Below are 22,206 nucleotides of genomic sequence, written 5' to 3' on the forward strand. Positions count from 1 at the left end.
GCCAAGGCAGGCGGATCACCTGAGGTCAGGAGTTTGTGACCAGCCTGGACAACATGGTGAAACCCCATCTTTACTAAAATTACAAAAAAATTAACCGGGTGTGGTGGCCTGTAATCCCAGCTATTCAGGAGGCTGAGGCAGGAGAATCTCACTTGAACCCAGGAGGCGGAGGTTGCAGTGACCCAAGAAGCCAAGACTGCACCACTGCACTCCAGCCTGCTGGGCAATAGAGGGAGACTCCGTCTCAAAAAAAAAAAAAAAAAAAAGCTGAAGACATCGCCTCATCTCAGGGGATCCAGTGAGTGAGGAGTACTAGGCTCACAACCTTACCCATCACAGCATCACCCAGGGGTGAAATGGACTAATTAATGGAGGCGTCAGCTTTCTGTGTGTCTTTTTCTGTGGACATAAGCACTTATCTGTCTTGGTTGTATGCCTAGGAGTGGAAGTGCTCTAGGTCATATGCTTAGCTGTGGTAGAAACTGCCAGACAGTTTTCCCAAGTGCTCATGCCAGTGTAAACACCTGTCAGCAACACGTGTCAGCAATGTATCAGTTCCAGCTTATCATGTCCTTGCTGACACTTGGTACTATTTTTTTGTTTTTTTTTTAATTTTAGAACTCTACTCATAGGTATGTACTCATAAATGAAAACGTACGTCCACATAAAGACTTATACAAGAATGTTCATATCAGCTTTAGTCATAATATCTCAAAACTGGAACAATCTTAATGTCCATCAACAGGAGACTGTATAAACAAATTGTGGTATAGTCATACAGTGGAACGCTACACCGAAATTATAAGGAATAAAATACCGTTAAGTGCAGCAACATACACGAATCTCAAAAACACTGTGCCAAGCAAAAGAAATGAAGACACAAAGAAGCAAGTACCACACAATTGCATTTATAAGAAGTTCAAGAGCAGGCAAAACTCATCAGTGTAACAGAGGCCATTGGAGTGGTTGCTTTGGTGGTGAAGGAGGTCTTGACTGGGGAGGGACAAAGGGACAAAAAGGAGTGCTCTAGGCAGTGATGACACTGGTGTGTAAACATGTATGACAACTCACCAAGCTGTACCTTTCAGGTGAATACACTTTATATAAAGATTTTTCTTTTTCTTTTTTTTTTTTTGAGACGGAGTCTCGCTCTGTTGCCCAGGCTGGAGTGCAGTGGCGCGGTCTCAGCTCACTGCAAGCTCTGCCTCCCAGGTTCACGCCATTCTCCCGCCTCAGCCTCCCGAGTAGCTGGGACTACAGGTGCCCACTACCACGCCCAGCTAATTTTTTGTATTTTTAGTAGAGACGGGGTTTCACTGTGTTAGCCAGGATGGTCTCGATCTCCTGACCTTGTGATCCGCCTGCCTCGGCCTCCTAAAGTGCTAGGATTACAGGCTTGAGCCACCGCGCCCAGCCATATAAAGATTTTTCTAATAGGAAGCAAGCCCAACATGCTGCTCATGGCATTGACCACTGAGGGTGCTGCCTGAGTCTGGACACAAGAGCTGGTCTAGCTGGGGGTCAAGGTGGCCTCTCCTGGCTGGGCACAGACCCAGTCTTCAGCACTTCCTTCTGGGAGAGTAGGAGAGCCTGTGAACTTCCAAGGAGGGGCTGACCCCAGGTGCAGAGTAGAAATACACTCTCAGCATCACCCAAAGCAGGTCTCTTTCCTCCACTTGCTACTTTACCAACCTACACCTCCCGTCCTGCAACAAAAGCTCAGGATAGCAGGCTCACCCAGACAGAAAGCGAGCGGTCCTTGCTGCCAACAGCACAGCAGCAGTACGGGCAGCTGGGCTTCGCAGAACTCCCATTCTTCTGCTTCTTTTTGAAGATTTTTGGGTTGAATTTCTAAAGCCAAATAACAGATGTTAAAAATAATTAATCAAGCATCAGGCATGTCCCCTGTGCCCAAGTCCCAGCCCACTGAAGGGAGTCTCCCACAGACATTCTCTGAGCCCAGGCACTCAGCATGCATTTCATCTTCCTGACCACCTATGAGGCATCAGGCTGATGATGGAAAGGAAGCTTAGGGAGGTCAGAAAGTATGTGCGGAGGCACCAAATGAGTAAGCTGGGAAATGCAGATTTGAAACTAGAGCTACCAAACTCTCCATTTCTGGAGCTTGCCAAGCAGAGGGGATGCGTAGCTACTGAAACTAGCCTTCTGAATTCCCTCTGGCCTGGCAGGGCCAGCCCTAGGACCTGCAGAAAAGCTGAGCCTGCAAGGGGGCTTCAGAAACAAAGACCTACTCACTCCCTATCTCCTAAGGGAGGCCAAGGGGATGGGCAGGAGGGGTGTGAATCTCTGAATTCCTTCTTGCCTCACTGCATTTGTTGTTCAGTCATAACCGTCTAGCAGAGATCTCCTCAGTCAGAGAGTCATTTGTGGTCTCCCTGGGCCAGTGACCATGGCAATATCACACAAAGGTGCTTGGTTGGCTGCTTAGTCCTTGGAACTACCCCGAGAGTAACTTGTCTTTGTTTCTGGAAAGGATGAAAGCAGTCACTGAGCTCCCAGACACCTTCCTGGATTTAAAGGGGTGGGCGCTCTGGGAATCCCCAACCTAGGACAACTGAGGGCAGAGGAAGGAGGGTTCCTGAAAGCCTGGTGTCAGGTAGCCTAGAGATGTTTTAATTCCAGAGGGCAGGCAGGAATGGCCGGGGTGCACAGAGACTGGAGAAGATGGAACTCAGAGGCGTGTCCCTGGGCTTACTGTCTCTAACACCAATGAGGCTGCAGGGCCTTGGGAGCTCTGTGAGCCATAGGCAGGCGTCGTGATCTCCCAGAGCTGCTAATAAAGTGGTTGTGAGGACTGCATGGGAGAATCACGTAGAGCACTAACCATGAAGCACTGATTTCCAAAGACTTTAGCAACAAAGCTCTGGTTCAAACAAAACCCTACATGGACTCCAAAACAAAAAAATTTAATAAGTAATATTGTATTCATACAAAATTTGTGTTTTAAGGTACAATATATGATACTTATTATCTTTTTTTATTTTTTTTTTTGAGATGGAGTCTTGCTCTGTCGCCCAGGCTGGAGTACGGTGGCGCAATCTCAGCTCACTGCAACCTCCGCCTCCCGGGTTCAAGTGATTCTCTTGCCTCGGCCTCCTGAGTGGCTGGGATTACAGGCACATGACACCATGCCCAGCTAATTTTTGTATTTTCAGTAGAGATGGGGTTTCATCATGTTGGTCAGGCTGGTCTCGAACTCCTGACCTCATGATCCGCCCACCACAGCCTCCCAAAGTGCTGGGATTACAGGCATGAGCCACCGTGTCCGGCCGATGCTTATTATCTATTTAAACACGGGCAAAAGTGAGTCCATTTTCATCAGGGTCTTGGATGATCCTTCACTTTTATCAACCTTAGCCCACCAATCTGTTTATTTTATTTGGCTGCCCAGTGTTGAGAAAATCCTGGTTCTCACAGATTATTCACAACTACTTAACAGCTTGCCTTGGGCTCTGTCAGGACACTATTTAATTAAAGTCATGGAGAAGCATAAGACGAGTGGCCAGACAACTCTCATGCCTAAGGACTGACAGCAGTTCACGCCTCTGAGCTCTTCACCTGCCGCAGCAAGATCTGGCAGCAGCTCCCAACTCAGTGATCCATGGCATGGCCTTGCACCTGTGGTTGATGCTGCCAGGTGTGGGGACAAGCACAGTGCTTGGTGGGTATACCAGAATTGTACCTGTATTCACTGGAGCCAGGTGAGGGTGGCACCGTGCTTGGGCACCCCAAGCATACCTGAGTGTGTAAAAGGCTGATGTGGAGCTATGATGTTCCTAACCCAAGACTGATTTTGGTGATGTTCACATGCAAAGTTTGCCAATAAATCAACCAAGTACATACTCTATTTTGTAAAATTAGCATTTAAATATTTAAGTATAACTATTCAAAATAAACCAAGAATTAATATTTGCTGAATCTTGGAGCCCATCTCCCTTTAGTTCCGTGGGCACTCACCACGACAGTCACAGCTTTCCGGTGCCCAACAAAGTCCATGTTGGTCTTCCATCCCTCCCGTTCGATGATCTGGGCAGTGGGGCCTGAGTTGTTCATGGCATGGGCAGACACCAGGTAATGCCCATCAGGTGACCAGCTGAGCCGCAACACATGGGTCGTTCCTCCACACTGAAAGAAGCATCTGCACTTGAAAGGAGCTCAAGGCCACCTTTGTGACCAAAACTCTGGCCTCAAGGATAAAGTTAAACTTCAATTTATAAATGTGTGATGGTGGAGCATGCACCCCAAGCTTCTGGCTACACTGACAGCTTCTGTCTCACCAGATGGCCCAACCAAAAAGGGCTCTGTGAAACGAATTTGGAAACTGCAGCATCCTACACTCCCCCAGAGGAGCTGAACAAAGAAATATAGTACAGAAGTGTATGCCCTGAGGAGATCTGCAGGAAGGCTACCTGTTTGAACCATAGCCTCTGCATGGGCCAAATCTCTCTGGCCACTGACTCAATTCTTCTGTGTAGCACCTGTTAACCCACAGCATGGCATCTGCACAGCATCCTCAAGATATACTCTGGTGGAGAAAAAGCCCTTTTTAACCCAGGAGGCTGGCAGAAGCCTGTGTCTGTAATGTAGCTGATGACTGTGAGGCACCACCTACTCTCTAGAGCCTGTTGCCTCACCCAAAGGGTGGTGAGGACACCCGCAAGGGAGAAGAGGTTTGTAACGTCCTTATAAACTATAAAAGGAACAGTAGAAAGGCACTGCTCCCCCAATCTGGACTGGGGGCTGAGGCAGAGCATCCCTCCACATTATCCCTCCTGCAAAAAGAGATGACATGGGTCCAGAGCCAGCTCCTTGAAGCTCAAGGTGGGCCCAGGGCAGCTCTAAAGACTTAGGGTTAAGATCATGACCTCACAGCTCTAGAGCAGGACATGACAAACCAGAGCCTGAGTATAGTGAAATCACCCACCTCAGCTCTCAGCCTAGGCCATAGAACCACCCCCTACCTGGAAGGATGGGCCCACCCAGTAGAGGCTGAAGAGTACTACCACCTCCTGCTGGTACTCAAGACACTCCTAAAGCCGTCCCTAGGAGTCCACCTCATGGGACCCCACTGCCTGGCAGTCAGAGCCCTGAGGAACTCCAGAAGGAGCAAAAGCTCCTTAGGGCAAGACTAAGTAAGGTAAAAACCAGTACTCATATACCTAGCCCAGGAGCTGGTGTTGTGTGGGAAGAACTGAACATATGACTATCACTTTACTTTTGCAGCCATCCTGACCAGTGGGCAAATGCGTGCTCTTCCTGCAAACCTTCCCTCATGTGTCCCTCGCTCGTGAAGTCTTTCCTGATGCACTCACCTCTCCTGGGCTGTTTCTGCACTCTGGACAACTCCATCATCATGCAACTAATGGGAATGCCTGTCTTTCCTATGGGGCTTTAAGCTTCAAGAGGAGAGACTCCATCTCAATCCACTTTTATTTCCCTGTGCCCAGTTATTGCCTTCTATACAGTAGACACTTAATAAATGTCTAATGAACAATGGTGATCTTGAGCTCTCATTCCATTTGAAATCAGAACTCAAATAAAGGAAGAGAGATTAAAATACCAGAGAAGCTACTGCAGTCTGATCTCCCAACATGTGCAAACTGTACTGCTAACTCCAGCCAGGAAAAAAGGCCCCTGAACTGCAGGGTGCATATCAACAAGCACAGCACAGCTGAGGATGGCACAAGAGTCTCCTCCATCCTGCCCTGGCCCCCAACAAGCTGCTCTGCGGGAGGTTCAGAGTAAACTTCACACTACAAGAAGCAGTTTTATCCACGTCTGTGGGAGTGAGCTGGGTGACAGAATGATGTGGAGACATCTCTAAGGTTCACTTCAACTTTAAACCTATAAATCCGGGCCAGGCGCGGTGACTCATGCTTGTAATCCCAGCACTTTGGGAAGCTGAAGCGGGTAGATCACCTGAGGTCAGGAGTTCGAGACCAGCCTGGCCAACATGGCGAAACCGCATCTCTGTTAAAAATACAAAAATTAGCTAGGTGTGGTGGTGGGCACCTGTAATCCCAGCTACTCAGGAGGCCGAGGCAGGAGAATCGCTTGAACCCGGGAGGCGGAGGTTGCAGTGAGCTGAGATCGTGCCACTGCACTCTAGCCTGGGCAACAAGAGCGAAACTCTGTCGCCAAAACAAAACAAAAAACAGCAAAACTATAAATCCCTTTCATTTCAAAGTTGGAAATTAAACAGCGTCTCAGAAATGAAGGATTCTGTATTATCTGACTCTTAGGGCCAGAGTCCCACCCCAGAGAGCCTTGGTGAATCCGCTCAGGCCCCCGGACTCTGTGCATTCCCCAGGTGGCCTGGCCCATGGCCAGCTCCCTCTCTGTACACAGAAGTCAGGAAGGGGCTGGGGCAGCTGCTGGGGCTCAGCTCCCTGAGCTTCCCCACTTACCTCATCAAAAGGCTTGGTGATGCTGGTCTCCAACTGCCAGTCCAGCGTCCTCCACACCTTTAGGCTGCGGTCATCAGCTTGAGAAGCTATGTATTTACCAACAGGGTCCCATGTCAACCCTTTGACCAAGCCAGAATGACCTCTCAGAGTAGCTAGAATTTCTGTGAAGAAAAAAGGAATGTGGAGAGGTGTTGTCTGGGGGAAACATGACCTGCAATCCATGGGCCATGGGATGGATATGCAAGAGAGGGGACTCAGCAGTCTGCCATGGCCAGCCCCCACACCAGGCAGAAGCAGAAGGGCCTCCTCATTTGATCTCCACCAAGGCAAAAGCCAATTGAAGAAATGACAGCATCAAGGAGGCAGGCACCAAGGGGCTAGTTCTGATCCAGGTCTTATCTGTATCTAGCGGCCCTGCCTATGGCTGCCCTTCCTGGGCTGTGACACCAGCACTTCTGACGTTAGCCTCCCTGGTAGCTCCCTGATAAGGAGGAGGCCTACTAGCTCAAAGGGCCTGACTGTGGCTGAGTCTTTTGTAAGTTATGGCTGAAGACAAAGGTGTGTACGACGGTACCCCATATAGATCTGTAATCCAAATGCTACTCCAGTCTCTAAAGCTTCCCTCTCCATAGCCAGACTGAGTGTTTCCACACATGCTGGTGGCTTTCAAAGAGTTAAAATGACCTGGATCCATAAGGAAAGCATACTTCAAATACAGAGCTGAAATATGAGAAGAATTTTACTAGTTATAAACTGCAGCACTGTGCCAGGTTATGCCATCTGTTGTGACTTTAAACACAATGAATAAGAAAAATCAATCTTTTGCAAAACTGGGTTTGTGTTAGCCCATATCTGCTCAAGGGTTTCACAGAGGAGATGGTGACTGAGCTGAGCCCAGAGCCCAGTGGTGGGGGTGCACACAGCAGGTTTAGGAGCATCAGGGTCCCCAACAACAGCTGCCCATCCATTACCCTCCTGATTTGTGGCATGCCATGCTAGCACTCAGTTACCATTTTTCTTAAGCATGAATCTCTTTTTAAAGCTTAAACAAATGTAACTGATAAAGAAAAACTGACAAGACACATAAATCCTAGGCCACTGTGACACATCTGTTGCCACCAAGACTAAGGAGACAGCCCAACCCCTGTTCCAGAAACCGACAGGCAGTACTGCTTGCTGTTAATCAGTCAGAGGAGGCCCCAGACCTGGGAACTTTACAGCATTCCAGATGACGACAGTGTTATCCACGCTGCATGAGGCTAGCCAGGCATCGTGGGGAGACCATGCTACATCCATCACATCTGAAAGAAGACAGAGGGTTCTGGTGAGATCTCTTACCTGGCAATGCCCTTGTCTATTAGCTTGGCCAGTGCCCCTGGGACCTGGGACCATCATAACCACTCTGGTATTTTTTAACCAACCTGAAAAAACTCCCCCCAGAATTTTTCAATTGGTCATAAATTTAAAGCATCTAACCGACCCCAGTGCCTCACTCCTTTTACAGACGAAGCAACTGAGGGCATGGTTCAGAGCTTGGGCACCATATGGCACCACACCCATGCATGAGAGCCTGCTACTTTGTGGGTCTGTGGCCTGGAGCATGCTCCTCAGCCCTGCTGACTTGCTTTGCCAATCATAACAGGGCCTTCCTCCGAGAGCGTTCTGAGTATGAGACACAGTGGGTAAAGCACATGGCAGAATGCCTGGCACAGTTAGAACTCCAGGGCTGCTGACAACTGAACACAAGTCATCTTGAGGCCCTCGTCTGGTTCATGGACTGGGTCTCATCTCCCAGACCCTGACAGGAGTACCCCTTCGCTATGGAGCCTCCAAACAGAATTATTCACATTCACTTCTTTGTGACTCCATTTTATCATTTGTCAAGTGCAGATTAAAAAACAAAATCTAGGCCAGGTGCAGGGACTCACGTCTGTAATCTCAGCATTTTGGGAGGCTGAGGTGGGCAGATCGCTTGAGCCCAGAGGTACAATACCAGCCTAGGCAACATGGCAAAACCCTATCTCTACAAAAAATTGGCTGGGCGTGGTAGCACATGCCTGTATCCCCAGCTACACAGGAAGTTGAAGTGGGAGGATCACTTGAGCCCAGGGAGGTTAAGGCTGCAGTGACCATGATTGCACCACTGCACTCCAGGCTGGGCAACAGAGTTAAGACCCTGTCTCAAAAAACAAACAAAAAAACCAATGAAACAAAAAACCCCAAAACCTATCCTCATAGGGTCACTGTAAGGATTAAATGTGATAAACTGCTGCAACACCATGCCAGGCACACACCAAGGCATCGATGAGGGTCCGCTGTGACGATGGTGCCAACCTTGCCTATCCTGCCATCAGGGGTGAAGGGCGCAGTCTTAGTTATTTCTCTAACCTCAGCGCCTGGTGCAGTGCTAGGTATACAGAAGAATGATTGGTGAGTTGAAGAAACAAACATAGCAGCAAGGTAATAGCTATCAAGTCCTTTCTTTGTACAAGAGGTTTAAGCAAAATATTCCAAATATCTATTGTATTTTTTCCAGTTAAAAAAAAACTATAGTAACAGCTTAACAGGTTTGTTTTTTTTTCAAATTGTCTCACATGCTGTGGTTCACATTTTGTATTCTAAATGCCTATGTGATCTTCACAGCTTCTTTCCTTTTTTGCCCTGCATTCTATGTGGTTGAGAGTATTCACTACTATTAATTGACCTAATTTAACACTGAAGATTAACTGGATTCTGGTTTTTTGGGCCCGTGTGTATTTGTCACTCTCCATACTCCAGATTATTACTCTGAGACGCATACCCCAGAGTGGGAATCCTGGGCAGAATATCTGAGCATCCTCATAGGTCTGGATTCTCATAAAACTGTAGACTGCTTTTCCAAGATCCCTGTGGTTTTACATTTCTACATGCAGACTGTTTGCTTCAAAACTCCCTTATTAGCATTGAGGATGATGACTTTTTCCCCTTCTGACTTATTTATTAAGTACAATTTTATATTTAAAATTTTTAATTAGATTATTAGTGAAAGCGTTTGTCTCTTATCTAATGTCTTTTTGGACTGATTTGCTGACTTATTGTGACCATTTACTGGGAAGTGTTTCAGGCAGTGGGTCTAACAACATAAATGCAGTGCCTACAAAAATGAAGAAAACAACAACTTTCTCTAGTAACTGAGAGTCCTGGAGGGGCACACATGCAAACGCCAGGACAGCAGGGGAGTGCCCACATCCTAGAACAGAGAATATGTGGTTAAGTGGGAGCCCAGAAAGGAGAAGGGATTTTCTTAGCAATCTCCACAGACACATATAATGCAGCTATTAACTGCAAATTTCACCTCTCCACTTTTTTATACTGTAGGAGTTTTATGGAGTAAAGTCTGTTATTCTCCTTTGTGATTTCTTCTATTGCCTTGTTAACCTTGAAAAATATTCTCTCTGCTAGAGGTCTGGTAAATATTCAATTATATTTTTTCCTTGTGTAGTTATTTAGAATGTTTCTCTCTTTAGTATCTGGTTTGGTGTGTGCTGTATTTGGTGAGGATTGAAATTAATTTCTCCTCACTAACTGCTTAACAGTTACTATGCTCCACGTGAGGAAGAATCCATTTTGATAAGCGATGCCTCCTTTCACAACACACCAACTTCTTAGGTACACTGTAGCCTCTTTCAGTGTTACGAGTTTACTCTCAAACCCATGATGTTTCTATCACTGGAACTTTGAATGTTTTCATCCATAACATTCTTACCCTTCCAGATATGATCCTTTAGAATCACTGCTGAGTAAATCCACATATATGATATAATTTCCTCCTAAACTCCCAGTTTGGAGTTTCTGTCTTCAGACTATATAGCACCTCCTTTTTATGGTGCATCTACACACACAGGAGACCCTCCCCTCACTTGTAGATTTACATTTCTGGCCACTGTTCTCACCATCATTCTTGGTGACTCCAAGAGGATGATTCTTCTAACACTCCAGGCTCTTGGTTCCTTAAATTCCTCCTTCCCTTCTGATGACCTTGGCTTCCACTACTTTCACCCCACGGTCATGTCCAGAGGCCTTCCATGACAAATCACTGCAATCTGTCTCAATTCCAACCTTCCCACAGGCCAACCATCAGCCCCGTGCTCCTAGCTCACCCTCAGCTCCAACAGCACTTTCACGCCACCAGGAACTCTGATCTACTGATGCTGCTGTCCCCTCACCACTTGCCAACCACCTGGTCCTTACCTCTCTCCTCCAGCTGAGAGCCCACCACCACTCCCCCTTTTCTTCTCCTCCATCTTCCCACACGCCTGACAAAGCTCAGCTCCTCTCCCAGTGTTTTTTGAGTACTCTCCAATGACACCTTTGGCCCAATGACACCACATGAATATTGCACTTGCCTAGGCCCCCAGCACCCTCCATGCTGTCAAGTCCAGCAGTCTATCCTTGGTCTTCACTTTGCCCCTCAGCAATAAGCAATACGCTGCCTGTTCCCCTCTCCTTCAAATACTCTCTTCACTGTCCGTTTTGTTGTTGTTGCTGAGACAGGGTCTCGCTATGATGCCCAGGCTGTTGAGCTACTGGCCTCAAGTGATCCTCATGCCTCGCTTCTTTTCACTGTCTTAACTGGCCTCTCCTTCTAGCTTCTTTTGCTGGTTTCAGCTCTCCAGTCCCTAGGCTCATCCTTGGACTCTGCTCATACCCAGAACCTCATGTTTCCAAGATTCATATTTCCAAATGTCTACACAATATGTTCATTTACACTGGCAAACTTAACATATCCAAAACCAAACTCCGAAAACACTTCCCTTAACAAACATTTCTGTCCCACCTGCAGACTTCCTGCTTCAGGTTACAGCCACTGCATCCTTTCCACTGTTTGGACCATAGTCCGGGAAGCCATCCTGACTCCTCTGCTTATCTCACATCCCATATTCAATGCACCATGAAATCTGCCTCTGATCACTTCTCACCACTTCCATGTTATGACTCCAAACCACCATTGTCTCTCCCTTGTTTTTCGGAGCAGCTCCTTTACTAGTCTTCCCAGTGCAGCCCTGAGACCCCCATGGTAGAATCCACACTGCTGCCACAGGTCTTAACTCCTCTGCCTAGATCCCTGCTGAGCCTTCATATTCTTGCTCAGAGAAGAGCCTCTGCCACGGTCTCGAAGGCACGCTGCCTCCCGCACCCTCCTCCCCTGCCCCAGCTCCCAGGGGTTCACTGGGCACAGTAAGCACATGTCCATGCTCCAAGGCCTTCGCACTGGCTGTCCCCTCACTGCCGTCCAGTCTTCCCTCAAATGTCATCTCCTCACTGGCCCCCAGCACTCATCTTCCAACTCCTTACAGGACTCTGCCTTCTAGGCTCATCTTCAAATCTCCTATACTATCACTCGTCTGTCTTTTTTACAAGAACAAATCTCCTTGAGAGAAGAACAGTGCCTGGAACATGGCAGGCACTCAATAAATGTTTGGTATGTGGACAAGTAAATATTAATTTGGGAAAAAATGTATTTCATCTAGCCTTTCAATTTATGAAGCCATTTTCTATCTCTCAATGTCATTTTGTATCTTAAAATGTTTGTGATTTAAGTCTTAGAAATCTAATTCATTTCTTGGTAAGATTACTTATTCCTGGATATTTATAACTTTTGATCCCACTCTGTATAATTCTCTTTTTATCATTAGATATTCTAATTGGCTATTAGTAGCAAAAGACAAATAATTTAAAATTGTTCTGTTATGAGGCCAATATAAAGACTCATTTTATTAGTTCTAAGTATTTTTCAGTGCTTTATTTGTTCCAAGAGCTTTATCCCCCTATGGTTTTTCCTAATACGAAATAATGTCACCTTCATTTCCTTTTTGCCTTATTTTCCAGTTTCTATTTAACTGTGTTGCAGAAATTCCAGAGCAACAAATTAAATGACAGCACCCATCATTGTCTTTTCTTGATATAAACCACAACCAGGCTTAACTGTGAACTGTAATATTTGCCACTGGTTTGAAAAAGACTAAGGACTCTACCATGTTAAGGAAATAGCTTTAGGACAGGTGTGGTGGCTTATGCCTGTAATCCCAGCACTTTGGAAGATGCAGGTGGGAGGATCGCTTGAGCCCAAGAGTTCAAGACCAGCCTGGGCAACATAGTGAAACCCCATCTCTACAAAAAATTAAAAAAATCAGCCAGGTATGGTGATGCACATCTGTAGTCCTAGCTACTCAGGAGGCTGAGGCAAGAGGATCACCTGAGCCCACGAGTTCAAGGCTGCAGTGAGCCGTAATTGCACCACTGCATTTTGCCTGGGTGACGTAGTGAGACACAGTCTCAAAAAAAAAAAAAAAAAAAAAAGAAAAAGAAAAAGAAATATCTTCCTATGGGCATTTTTAAAAAAGCATTTTTAATTGGAACTGATGTTGAATTGTCTAATGTTCCTTTTAAAACACCTAAGATGACTGTAGCTTTTCCTATCTAACTTCCTAGTATGTAAAGTTATATTAATAGATTCCCTTGTACTACACTTACAAGTCACATTTAATCATAATAAATTACTGTTTTCTGGCCGGGCATGGTGACTCATGCCTGTAATCCCAGCACTTCGGGAGGCCAGGACAGGCAGATCACGAGGTCAGGAGATCAAGACCATCCTGGCTAACACAGTGAAACCCTGTCTCTACTAAAAATACAAAAAAAATTGGCCGGGTGTGGTGGCACATGCCTGTAGTCCCAGCTACTCAGGAGGCCGAGGCAGGAGAACAGCTGGAACCCGGCAGGTGGAGGTTGCAGTGAGCTGAGATCGTAACACTGCAGTCCAGCCTGGGCAACAGAGCAGGACTCTGTCTCAAGTAAATAAATAAATAAATGAGTAACTGCTTTCAAGTGTTATTATATTTACTAGTATTGTTTCTGATTTTTCTATCTTTATTCATATTATTCTATGCTTTTGTTACATTATTTTTCTTAGGTTTTCTTGTATTTTCCAGATACAATAACCCTGGCTTATATCTTCCTTTCAATTATAAATATTGCTATTGTTCTGTATAATTTTTCTTAAAAGCTCAAAACAATGCACCTACAAGTAATTTAGGACCAAGAAGCATTTCTGAAGACAGCCTTTCATTTCTTCATTGGTTACTATTCTGTTCAGTTTTTCCTAATCCTATGGTATCAATTATGAAAGTTCCTATTTTCTAGAAAATTATTTTTTAGTATTTTGTTCTTTAGCTTAATAGTACAAACATTATATTGTACTGTTTGATGATTTTTTTCTGTCTGGGTTAAATGTTTTTCTAGATCTTTAACCTCTAATTTTGTCTAGGTTTTTTCTTCCCAACCCCTAATTAAATATACCAAGTATATATTTCTCACACTTTGCTTTTCAAAGATCCGGTTATTTCTTATTCATTTACTTCTGCTTTTCATTGATTTTTCTTCTTGAATGGTTCTGCCTACACCTGCTACCAGGACCAGTGAGTAATGAGTGTCAGGTCCCCAGCTGAAGGTGGTCAACTCTACTTGTCTGGTAAAGGAGCCCCACTGGGCGGTGGGTAGGAAAGAGAATGCAAGGCTCTGGTTAGGGCCTTGTAAAAGTCCTCACTTGAGGCCTACCCCACACTTGGGCACCCTCATAGACATGTGCACCAAGTTCCAGAAAAGTCCAAAGACTTCACTGTTAGTACTGTGACACAAGTAAGGGCCAATTACACAATTTAATTATCAAACAATAACACAACACTAACCGTTTCAGCTTTCACAAATGTGGACTCAATCTATGGCCGCCACCAAGATGGGTTTGTTCTCCTTTAAACAGTCTACAGAGAATCTGCTAAGCATACACTAACAATGGATTATAGCTGATGCCACCTCCCACACCTCTCACTCCTGCCCTGCCCTTGCCCAGAGCTCCAGGCTCAATTTGAAGGTTTCTTGACATTTCTTCCCCTACCCCTCAAGCCAGGGGCAACCCCATTCTGAACTGGTATCTGTCCCCATAAGCCTGTTGTCCTTAGGGTCTCAGCAGAGGTGATACCTCTGACTATCTAGGCATCCAGCCAAGAATCTATCTCATACCTCTCTGTGCCCTATCCTAAGTATTCCCAAATCAATCTCCTCTTCTCTACCTCAATTATCACAGGCCTAGCTCAGGCCCTGACAGTGTCCATCTAAACAACTGGAAGAACCTCCACTTCACTGAGCTGTCACAACGACCTCTCTGTTGTGCTTCAAAGCTTTTAATGGCTCCCTATCTCTTCCATGACAAGGGACTCCCTCAGTAACAGGGAGCACAAGCTTTCCATGATCCGACTCTGGCATACCTGACCAGCCTCACTTTGTGCTGCTCCCTGCCTTGTCTATAAAGATCCAGCCATGGTGAAATGCCTCCAAATCCCCATTCACACCAAGACTTTCTCACTTATGCTGTACCACCCTGCCTGGAAAACCCTTTGGTCCATTCCTGGACCAAACGGACTCAGACTCCTAAGTCAAGTCTAAATTGCACTCAACCTGGTATCCTTGACACCTGAGTGTACAGTGCATGGGCAACCTTCCCCCTCAGTCTAAATTCATAAAATGTGCTTCTTTCCATACCAAGTTTATTTAAAACACTGCAAACATACTCAAGGTCAAGTTGAGAAACTTTTCAATGGGCATCTGTGAGCTGATTTCTGGGGAATAAACAAAGTGTGCTTACGGACTTAGTGATCCGCTGATGAAGGTACTGATTCTGTTCAGCAGGACAAACAGCAGAACGTGGGAAGTTCTACATTAAAGATATAAACATATACCCCATGAGGGCAAGAGTGGGGAGACTGAATGCAGCTGGAGACAGGTAGTGGACCCGGTGACTGCACAGATCTTAAGGGACAGGCAGGGTGTGACTGATTGTGATGGGGTGGGACAGCCCAGACATAGGGCTGCTTTAAGGACCAAACAGTCCCACAGGGGACGTGGCGGTGCTGCTGATCTGAGCCAGGTGTCAGGGGCCCACCCACCCCAACAGGCAGTCCCACTCACCGCCTGAATGATTCCGGAGGATAGAGACACACCGCCACTGCTCCACATTGGCAAGCTTACCACTGGAGCCGAACACGGTGCTGGGGCCGATGTACCTGTGTGAGAAAGGGGCCAAAAAGGCACTCATGGAGTGCTCTGGGCACTGCATAGAAATGCTCCCTGCAGCCAGCTTATCAGGGCACACAGAACAAAGCAAAAACAAACAAGAACTGGAAAGCACTGGGTTGCTGAATAAAAGGGGCTGGTTAGGTGAATTATGATCCATGCACTTGATGAAATACTACACAGCCATTACAAATCTTGCATGGGAAAACGTTCACAATAAGTGAAAGAAGCAGGCCACAGGACATCACATACAATATGATATCACTTATGTAAAGGAAAAAAAACCACATGACATGGATAGCATCTATGCATGGAAAATGGATTAGAAGGACACACACCCCAAAATGTCAAAATATTAACTGTAGCTTTCTTTAGGTGGTGTGATGAGGGATATTTTTTCTTTTGTATTTTTAGTTTTCTAAATTGTATACTAAATGTTATTTATGTTGGCTATTTAAAGAAGCAAAATCAACAGTATTTTATTTTTAAGCATCTCACAATGAATCAAATGGCTTTGACATCTGAGGCAGAGAAACCATGCGATCTATAGGTATTAGCCCCACCAGAGGAGCCAGAGGAGCATCAGTCACCTGGGGCCTGGTGGAGGCAGTGCTGACACACCGATGATCAGAGCCTCTGATAACACCTTTTGCTCTTGTAGAGCTCATCACAAATCCACAGAAAGAGAGTGTGCTGAGATAGCCAAGTAGGCTGAAGAGACAGCCTCTGCCTCTGCTCTTGAAGCCACAGCCACAGGGCCACTCTTGGTGAGCAATGGTGCAGGGTCTGGCGCCCCAGACTGACTGGCCCAGAGACCTGGGAGCAACAGTTTTCCAGGTGATGGTTAGCTCCTTTTGAGAGTAGAGCAGAGGCTGCCCCAGGTGGGGACCAACAGAGAATAAAGTAATGGCAAAGAGGCTGGACTCTGGATCCCCTGCCCCAGATCCTGGGCAAGAACCAGAGCACCCTGACTTTTAACCATTTTGTATATTGGGCTTCCATGTGAAATTTCACTTGAAAAAACAAAAGCAACGAAGCCCCACCCACATCGGCACTAGAAGAGATCAGACTTTCCTTTTCAGGTGAGAGCCTGCAGTCCTGTGAGGGGGCAGCTGACCAGGTCTCCTGAATTCCTGGTCAGGCTCCACCTGCTCCTGACCTACATGCACTTTCTACTACTTATGAGGTCAGGGCTATGGGAACTTCAGTGACAGGGTAGGGAAAGGTGACTTTGATAAAGACCAGCAAAGCAGCTTCTAAAAATAAAATGTGAAGAAAGGAAAATGATGCTTACGTAGCCCGCTTCCACACCATAATCAGTTTGTCATCTCCCCCAGAAGCTAAATACATCCCACTGTTTGACCACCGCACACAGTTCACACATGCTGGGAAGAAAAAAAAATAAGGTGATGAAAATCCAGTAGTCATGCCCATTTGCTTTATGTAGAGTTTGGCAAGATGTAAAGGGTTTATAAAATCTAATCTATCTAATCTATTTAAGGCATCTACTGGGTGAGAGCCCCAGAAAAACAATTCAGTTTAAGCACTAACCTACTTGTGCTATAAAAACAAATTACCAGAACAGTCTGGAGGGGGAAAAAGATACATTATCTGAGAATCGTTAGTGCTGAATGACATAGTCAATAGAAGGCTTCTTTCCAAGAAAATCAAAAAATGATAACCAAATCTCATTATTTCAAAAGGGTCATCTATTAATGAGACATATTTCTCAGTAGAGATTATTCTCAAAAAAAGAGTATGTGCTAAAAAGGGTCAGATGCTTTTTCTAGATTTTTCAGATGAACAGTCTGTTACAGTATAAAACTCTGACTTCATCTCATCTGTCAGAGCCAGCCCTGTCACATTCAGATTTTCCAAACTCGCCAGCACTGCAGATTGACTGACTCTGCGCTTATAAGCTAAGATCAGCAGAAATTCCCCCAGGCCCCTGATGAGCCAGAGCCTCCAAGAGCACTCAAAACTTGGCCTTTGGAAGACCTGAAAGATGGCTATCAAAGTTGTAGCCCCCACATGGCCCGTGAGTAACATGCTCCAGGTCTGAAGACACTGAGAGGCATGTTGAGAGGACAAGAACACACAGAGGAAAGGAAGGAGCTGACGTCCAAAGGCCAGTGACTGTTCATTAAGCATCTCACGGGTGGGAAACTAAGGCACTACAGCAGGAAAGGAAACCATCACACTGTCTGATGGCCAAAAGGGTCCTGGCAGAGAGCCTCAGAGTGACACAGTGCCAACCTGAGATGTTTTGGCAAATTGTCTCTTGCGCACCCTTCCCCAGAACCCTACTGCGTCCAGGTCGCTGGCCCCAAAGCCCCATGGAATCAGGCAGTAACGACTCATGAGCAGGAAATCACCAGAGGTACCTGCAGACTGTCCAAAGATGGTTCTGTGGGCGGGCCGAGTCTTCTGCTGAATAACTCACCCAGGTGTGCAGCCAACATCTGTGCCTTCAGACAGCAGGCCGAGGGGAGTTACCGCCGCACGGGGCCTTATCTTTCTAATTACAAACACATGTGCTAACCTTGGGCACTCTGCCAACACGCAAAGCCTGCAAAGGGCCACTCTGTAATACCTAAGTGATTGTCCATCTGGCAAAGCATCTTGGGAATATTTTCATCCTTCTCGTCATCCTCCTGGAGGACTGGAGACATATTCCAGATCACAACCTTCCCAGAATCCTGCCCTGGAACGAAGGAGCAGAAATGGCTGAGTGTGCAAGGAGTAGAAATTTGATATTAATATTTAATGTCAAATTAAATTAGGAGAAGTCCTCACTTAGCTTCCATAAACAATAATTAACTAGATCTAAGGAGACTGAATTTAAATTACTAATTTAAGTTACAGAAAAGATGATAAGTACTCATGGGGACCAAACGGAGCAGACTTAGCAGTCAGCAGAAGTCAACCTGACTTTACAAAAAGAACTTTAGACTAGCAATCAGGAGGGAACTGAGCTCTGATCTGGCCTCTAACACGGATCCACCAGGGGTCCCTAAAAGGTCTTCATCCCTGCCTAGCACCTAGACTCCGACTCCTTGACTCCTCATCTGTGAAATGAGGAGAAGGGAAAGTCAATGTCATAAGACCTTTTCTGTTCTGTGTACACCCTAAAAAGCAAACAGAAAAGCACAACCTAGTGGGGTTTCCCTCCCCTTCCAGGTGCTGCCTGGAATTTAGGCTGTTCCAGAGCCGACTGTTTTGAGACCCAAATGTACCCTGAACACAGGAAAAATGGCTCATTATCTTGTTATTCACCCTTTGCAGTTACCTACAGACGAGAGACCAACCAAAAGAGGGGATTTAGGGCTCCCGTGGTCATGAGTTGATGTATTGCTCGGCTAAAAAATATACCCATGCCTTTTAGTAATGATTTCTTTTCTTTCTTTTTTTTTCTTGAGATGGAGTCTCGCTCTGTCTCCCAGGCTGGAGTGCAGTGGCACGATCTCGGCTCACTGCAACCTCCGCCTCGCAGGTTCCAGCGATTCTCCTATCTCAGCCTCCCGACTAGCTGGGATTACAGGCGAACACCATGACACCCAGCTAATTTTTGTATTTTTAGTAGAGACGGGGTTTCACCATGTTGGCCAGGCTGATTCGAACTCCTGACCTCAGATGATTCGCCTGCCTTGGCCTCCCAAAGTGCTGAAATCACAGGCGTGAGCCACCGTGCCCAGCCTTAGTAATGATTTCTAAGCTTTCCATTACTGATATCTAACAAAGTTTAGCCCCTCACTTGATTTCCTATTATAATGGGGCCAAATCCAATGAACATGCCAAAATTACCATAAAGCATGTTTGAAACCGCCTCTTGGCCAATATGTAAAAGTATTTCCAAAACATCTCTGCTGGACCAAGGTGGCAAAATGTGTGTCTTCTGGGTACAGGTGCGAACCGTCTGATTCCTTCAGCTAAGTCCATGTGTTCTCTCTCATGTGCTGTACCTCCTCCTCTCAGGTGCAGTCCACAGCATGGAAGGAGAGAAAGGCTTCCCTGCCCACAGCTTCCCTACACTCCCTTCCAGCTCCTGGATTCTGGGTGGAAGCATCTGCTGGAAACCCACCCTGCAGCACCTGGCCTGAGGACCTAGAGCTCACAAAGGCACTCTCTAAGTGCTGCCTGGGGAGGCCTGGTTGGAGGGAGGCCCCGCTCTGGGGTAAAGATGACAGAGGGCTGCGCTCTGTGGAATGCTACATTGTCACTATATATACATCTTGGTATTGTGGCATGAAGAACAGCTCTGTCTTTCCAAATAGAACCATGCAACATTGCAAAAGATGCTGGCTGAAGCATAAGGGCAATACTACCAATAACGGTTTCAAATGGTGTGGGCTTTCTTACTTGCCCACAGTGTGCTTTCTCTTTAACCTAACTGAATTCCTTTGACGAGAAAACGGGCCTAATAACTACATGATTGCTTTAGAAGCTTAAACCACCCTCATTCCCTTTTTTCAGATGAGAAAAATGCTGACAGAGCCCTTGCCTCTGGGGCTGGGCTTTGCCCACTGGACCACTTACCACTCTCGATGCTCTACAAGTTTGGGGATACAAACTGATTTTAATATTAACTCAATAAACAGAAATTAGAATGATACATCTGCTGCCAAAATACTTACAGAGAGCACACTAAAGCCATAAAAGGATTTTGATTTTATTCATTCAGATAACACATTATAACTGTACATTTTAAACAGCATTGCATCCATCCTGAAAAATAGCAAGTATTCCCTCTACAGCTAAATGGACAGCAGGAGAAGAGCAAGGTGGCAGGGCTGTTAAGCTTTCCCTTTCTTTATTCCATAAACATACCTTGTCCTCCAGTTGCGAACTTGGTCCCGTCAGGGTGAATATCAACTGAAAAAATCGGCTTGCCTGGAAACAAAGAAAAAAAAATACAGTATCTAAATTGGCTTTTATTCATTGAAGTGTATCAAACTCAACAGATTCAGTTAAAGTCTAAACTGCTAGAAGATTCTCCAAACATCAGACAACTGAAAGTCCAACAGTGGGAGAAAGCATTCCATCACTGAGAATGGCTGAGCCCATAGGATGCCTGGGCATTTGTCTGCCATCTTGTAGGGATGTGTGTTTGTAATGGCTATGAGCTGTTCATGATTGAAGTTCTGAGTCACAGGTACTTAGTGAAAAGGGCACACAGCTGTAACTCCAGACATCTCCCTATTGTATGGATCTGCACTTGACTGGCAGCCTAGACAGAAGGAGTACTATTTGTCTTTTCTGGCTGACAGCTGAGCAGGACCAGCGCTGGCTGCAACCAAGGAGCATTGCTTCGCTTGTCATACTTCTGCTTCCAAACAGCCCTCTTTTGTTTGTGCTGTGAAGTTCCCATACAGTCTGCCATCTCAGCATCTCCTCTGGCTGAACCTCCTTCACAGTTTGTACTCTATGTTAAATTAGCTGTTCAACTCCTCCAGGAGAAAGGACTGTGGCTATTAGTTCTTAGAAGCCCCAAAGAGCCCAGTATGGGCCTAGGCTTGCACTAGGATCCCATGAAGCTAGCTGGCTGGCTGGGTGGGTGGATCAGACTGGCAAAAGCACTGTAGAAGCTTGAAACCCAGCAGACCATAGAAGGCACTCACGCCTGGTGGGCATTTGTCCAGCTCCCTGCTTCTAGGACAAAGGTTTAAGAGCTACAAGTGGCATGTCAGTTGCTGTTGAGTTCATCACATCTTCAGCCTCTAGCACAGTACCCAGTGCACAGTAGCGCAGTAATATTTGTTCATTGACAAAGGAGATACATGACAATGATCTGAGCATCAACAATTGCTGATATAGATGGGCTGTTGCCAAGAGTCTCTTAATTGAACATGTTCTGTCTCTGTCACCCAAGAGGAGGCAACGTGGACACAGTACCAGAGTCACCAGCCCTAGAATCACTCAGCAAGTACTGGGATCAGGAGTGTGTGGGCAGGTAGTGGCTGCCTGAGAACTGTGAAGTCCTGCCAGGGCTCCCATGCAAGTGTTGAAAATTAAATGCTGGTGCCCAAAAGGCACTGCCCAGCATGGGACCCAGGCAGCACCCAGCTGTGGAGAGCCGCAGCCATGTAGTCAAATCAAGCATGAACTTGAGAGAAAATACACTTTCCTTCTTACTGGTCACTATGTAGTATAGGTTGAGTATCCCTTATTTGAAACACCTGGGGCCCGTTTTAACCAAAGGGAAATGACAGAAGCAATGTTGCTCCAGTTCCAGGTGTAGGCCTTAAGAATCTAGCAGTTCAACTTTGGCTCTCTGGAGAAACCCAGTTGTCATGTGAGAAGTCCAAGTACCCTGAGACCACCATGTTTTGAAGAGGCCCAAGCTGGCCACATGTAGAGCATCAAAGAGCCCGGACAAGTGAGAATCAAGGCCACAGACACAGGCCTGGTGAGGTGTTCTATCCCCAAGCTATTCGAGCCATCCCAGCAGATTCCATAGAGCCAAGATGAGCTGAACCTGCTAAGTCCTGACAAGCTGCAGAATTATGAGCAAATAATAAAACTGTTATTGGTTTAAGCCAGCAAATTTAGGGGTTTGTCATATAAGAGATAACCCAAAATGCCAATTCATTTGCTTTTCTGCTTAAGCCAGCTTGAGCTGGGCATTTGTCATTTTAACAAAAAATGTTCTAGCTGACAGCTTTGGTCTTGA

At 46.0% G+C, this 22,206-nt stretch overlaps 1 protein-coding gene across 8 annotated transcripts in view; it reads right to left on the reverse strand.

The window, feature by feature from the left end:
* HIRA (histone cell cycle regulator) overlaps window positions 1-22,206 on the reverse strand; it is a 101,603-nt gene that overhangs the window by 60,048 nt on the left and 19,349 nt on the right. For 4 of the 8 annotated variants that reach the window (XM_055374945.2, XM_019018360.4, XM_004063015.5 and 1 more), the window contains exons 2-9: window positions 20,364-20,426; window positions 18,130-18,240; window positions 16,831-16,921; window positions 15,432-15,526; window positions 7,634-7,729; window positions 6,429-6,589; window positions 3,979-4,146; window positions 1,738-1,851 (exon numbers count right to left, since the gene is read on the reverse strand). In XM_055374945.2, the coding sequence (XP_055230920.1) occupies window positions 1,738-1,851; window positions 3,979-4,146; window positions 6,429-6,589; window positions 7,634-7,729; window positions 15,432-15,526; window positions 16,831-16,921; window positions 18,130-18,208 (804 nt within the window). In that variant the 5' untranslated portion in view covers window positions 18,209-18,240; window positions 20,364-20,426. The other 4 variants (XM_055374944.2, XM_063704926.1, XM_063704925.1 and 1 more) reach the window with 3 other exon arrangements.

The sequence above is a fragment of the Gorilla gorilla genome, chromosome 23, assembly GCF_029281585.2.
Source record: "Gorilla gorilla gorilla isolate KB3781 chromosome 23, NHGRI_mGorGor1-v2.1_pri, whole genome shotgun sequence".
NCBI lineage: Eukaryota > Metazoa > Chordata > Mammalia > Primates > Hominidae > Gorilla > Gorilla gorilla.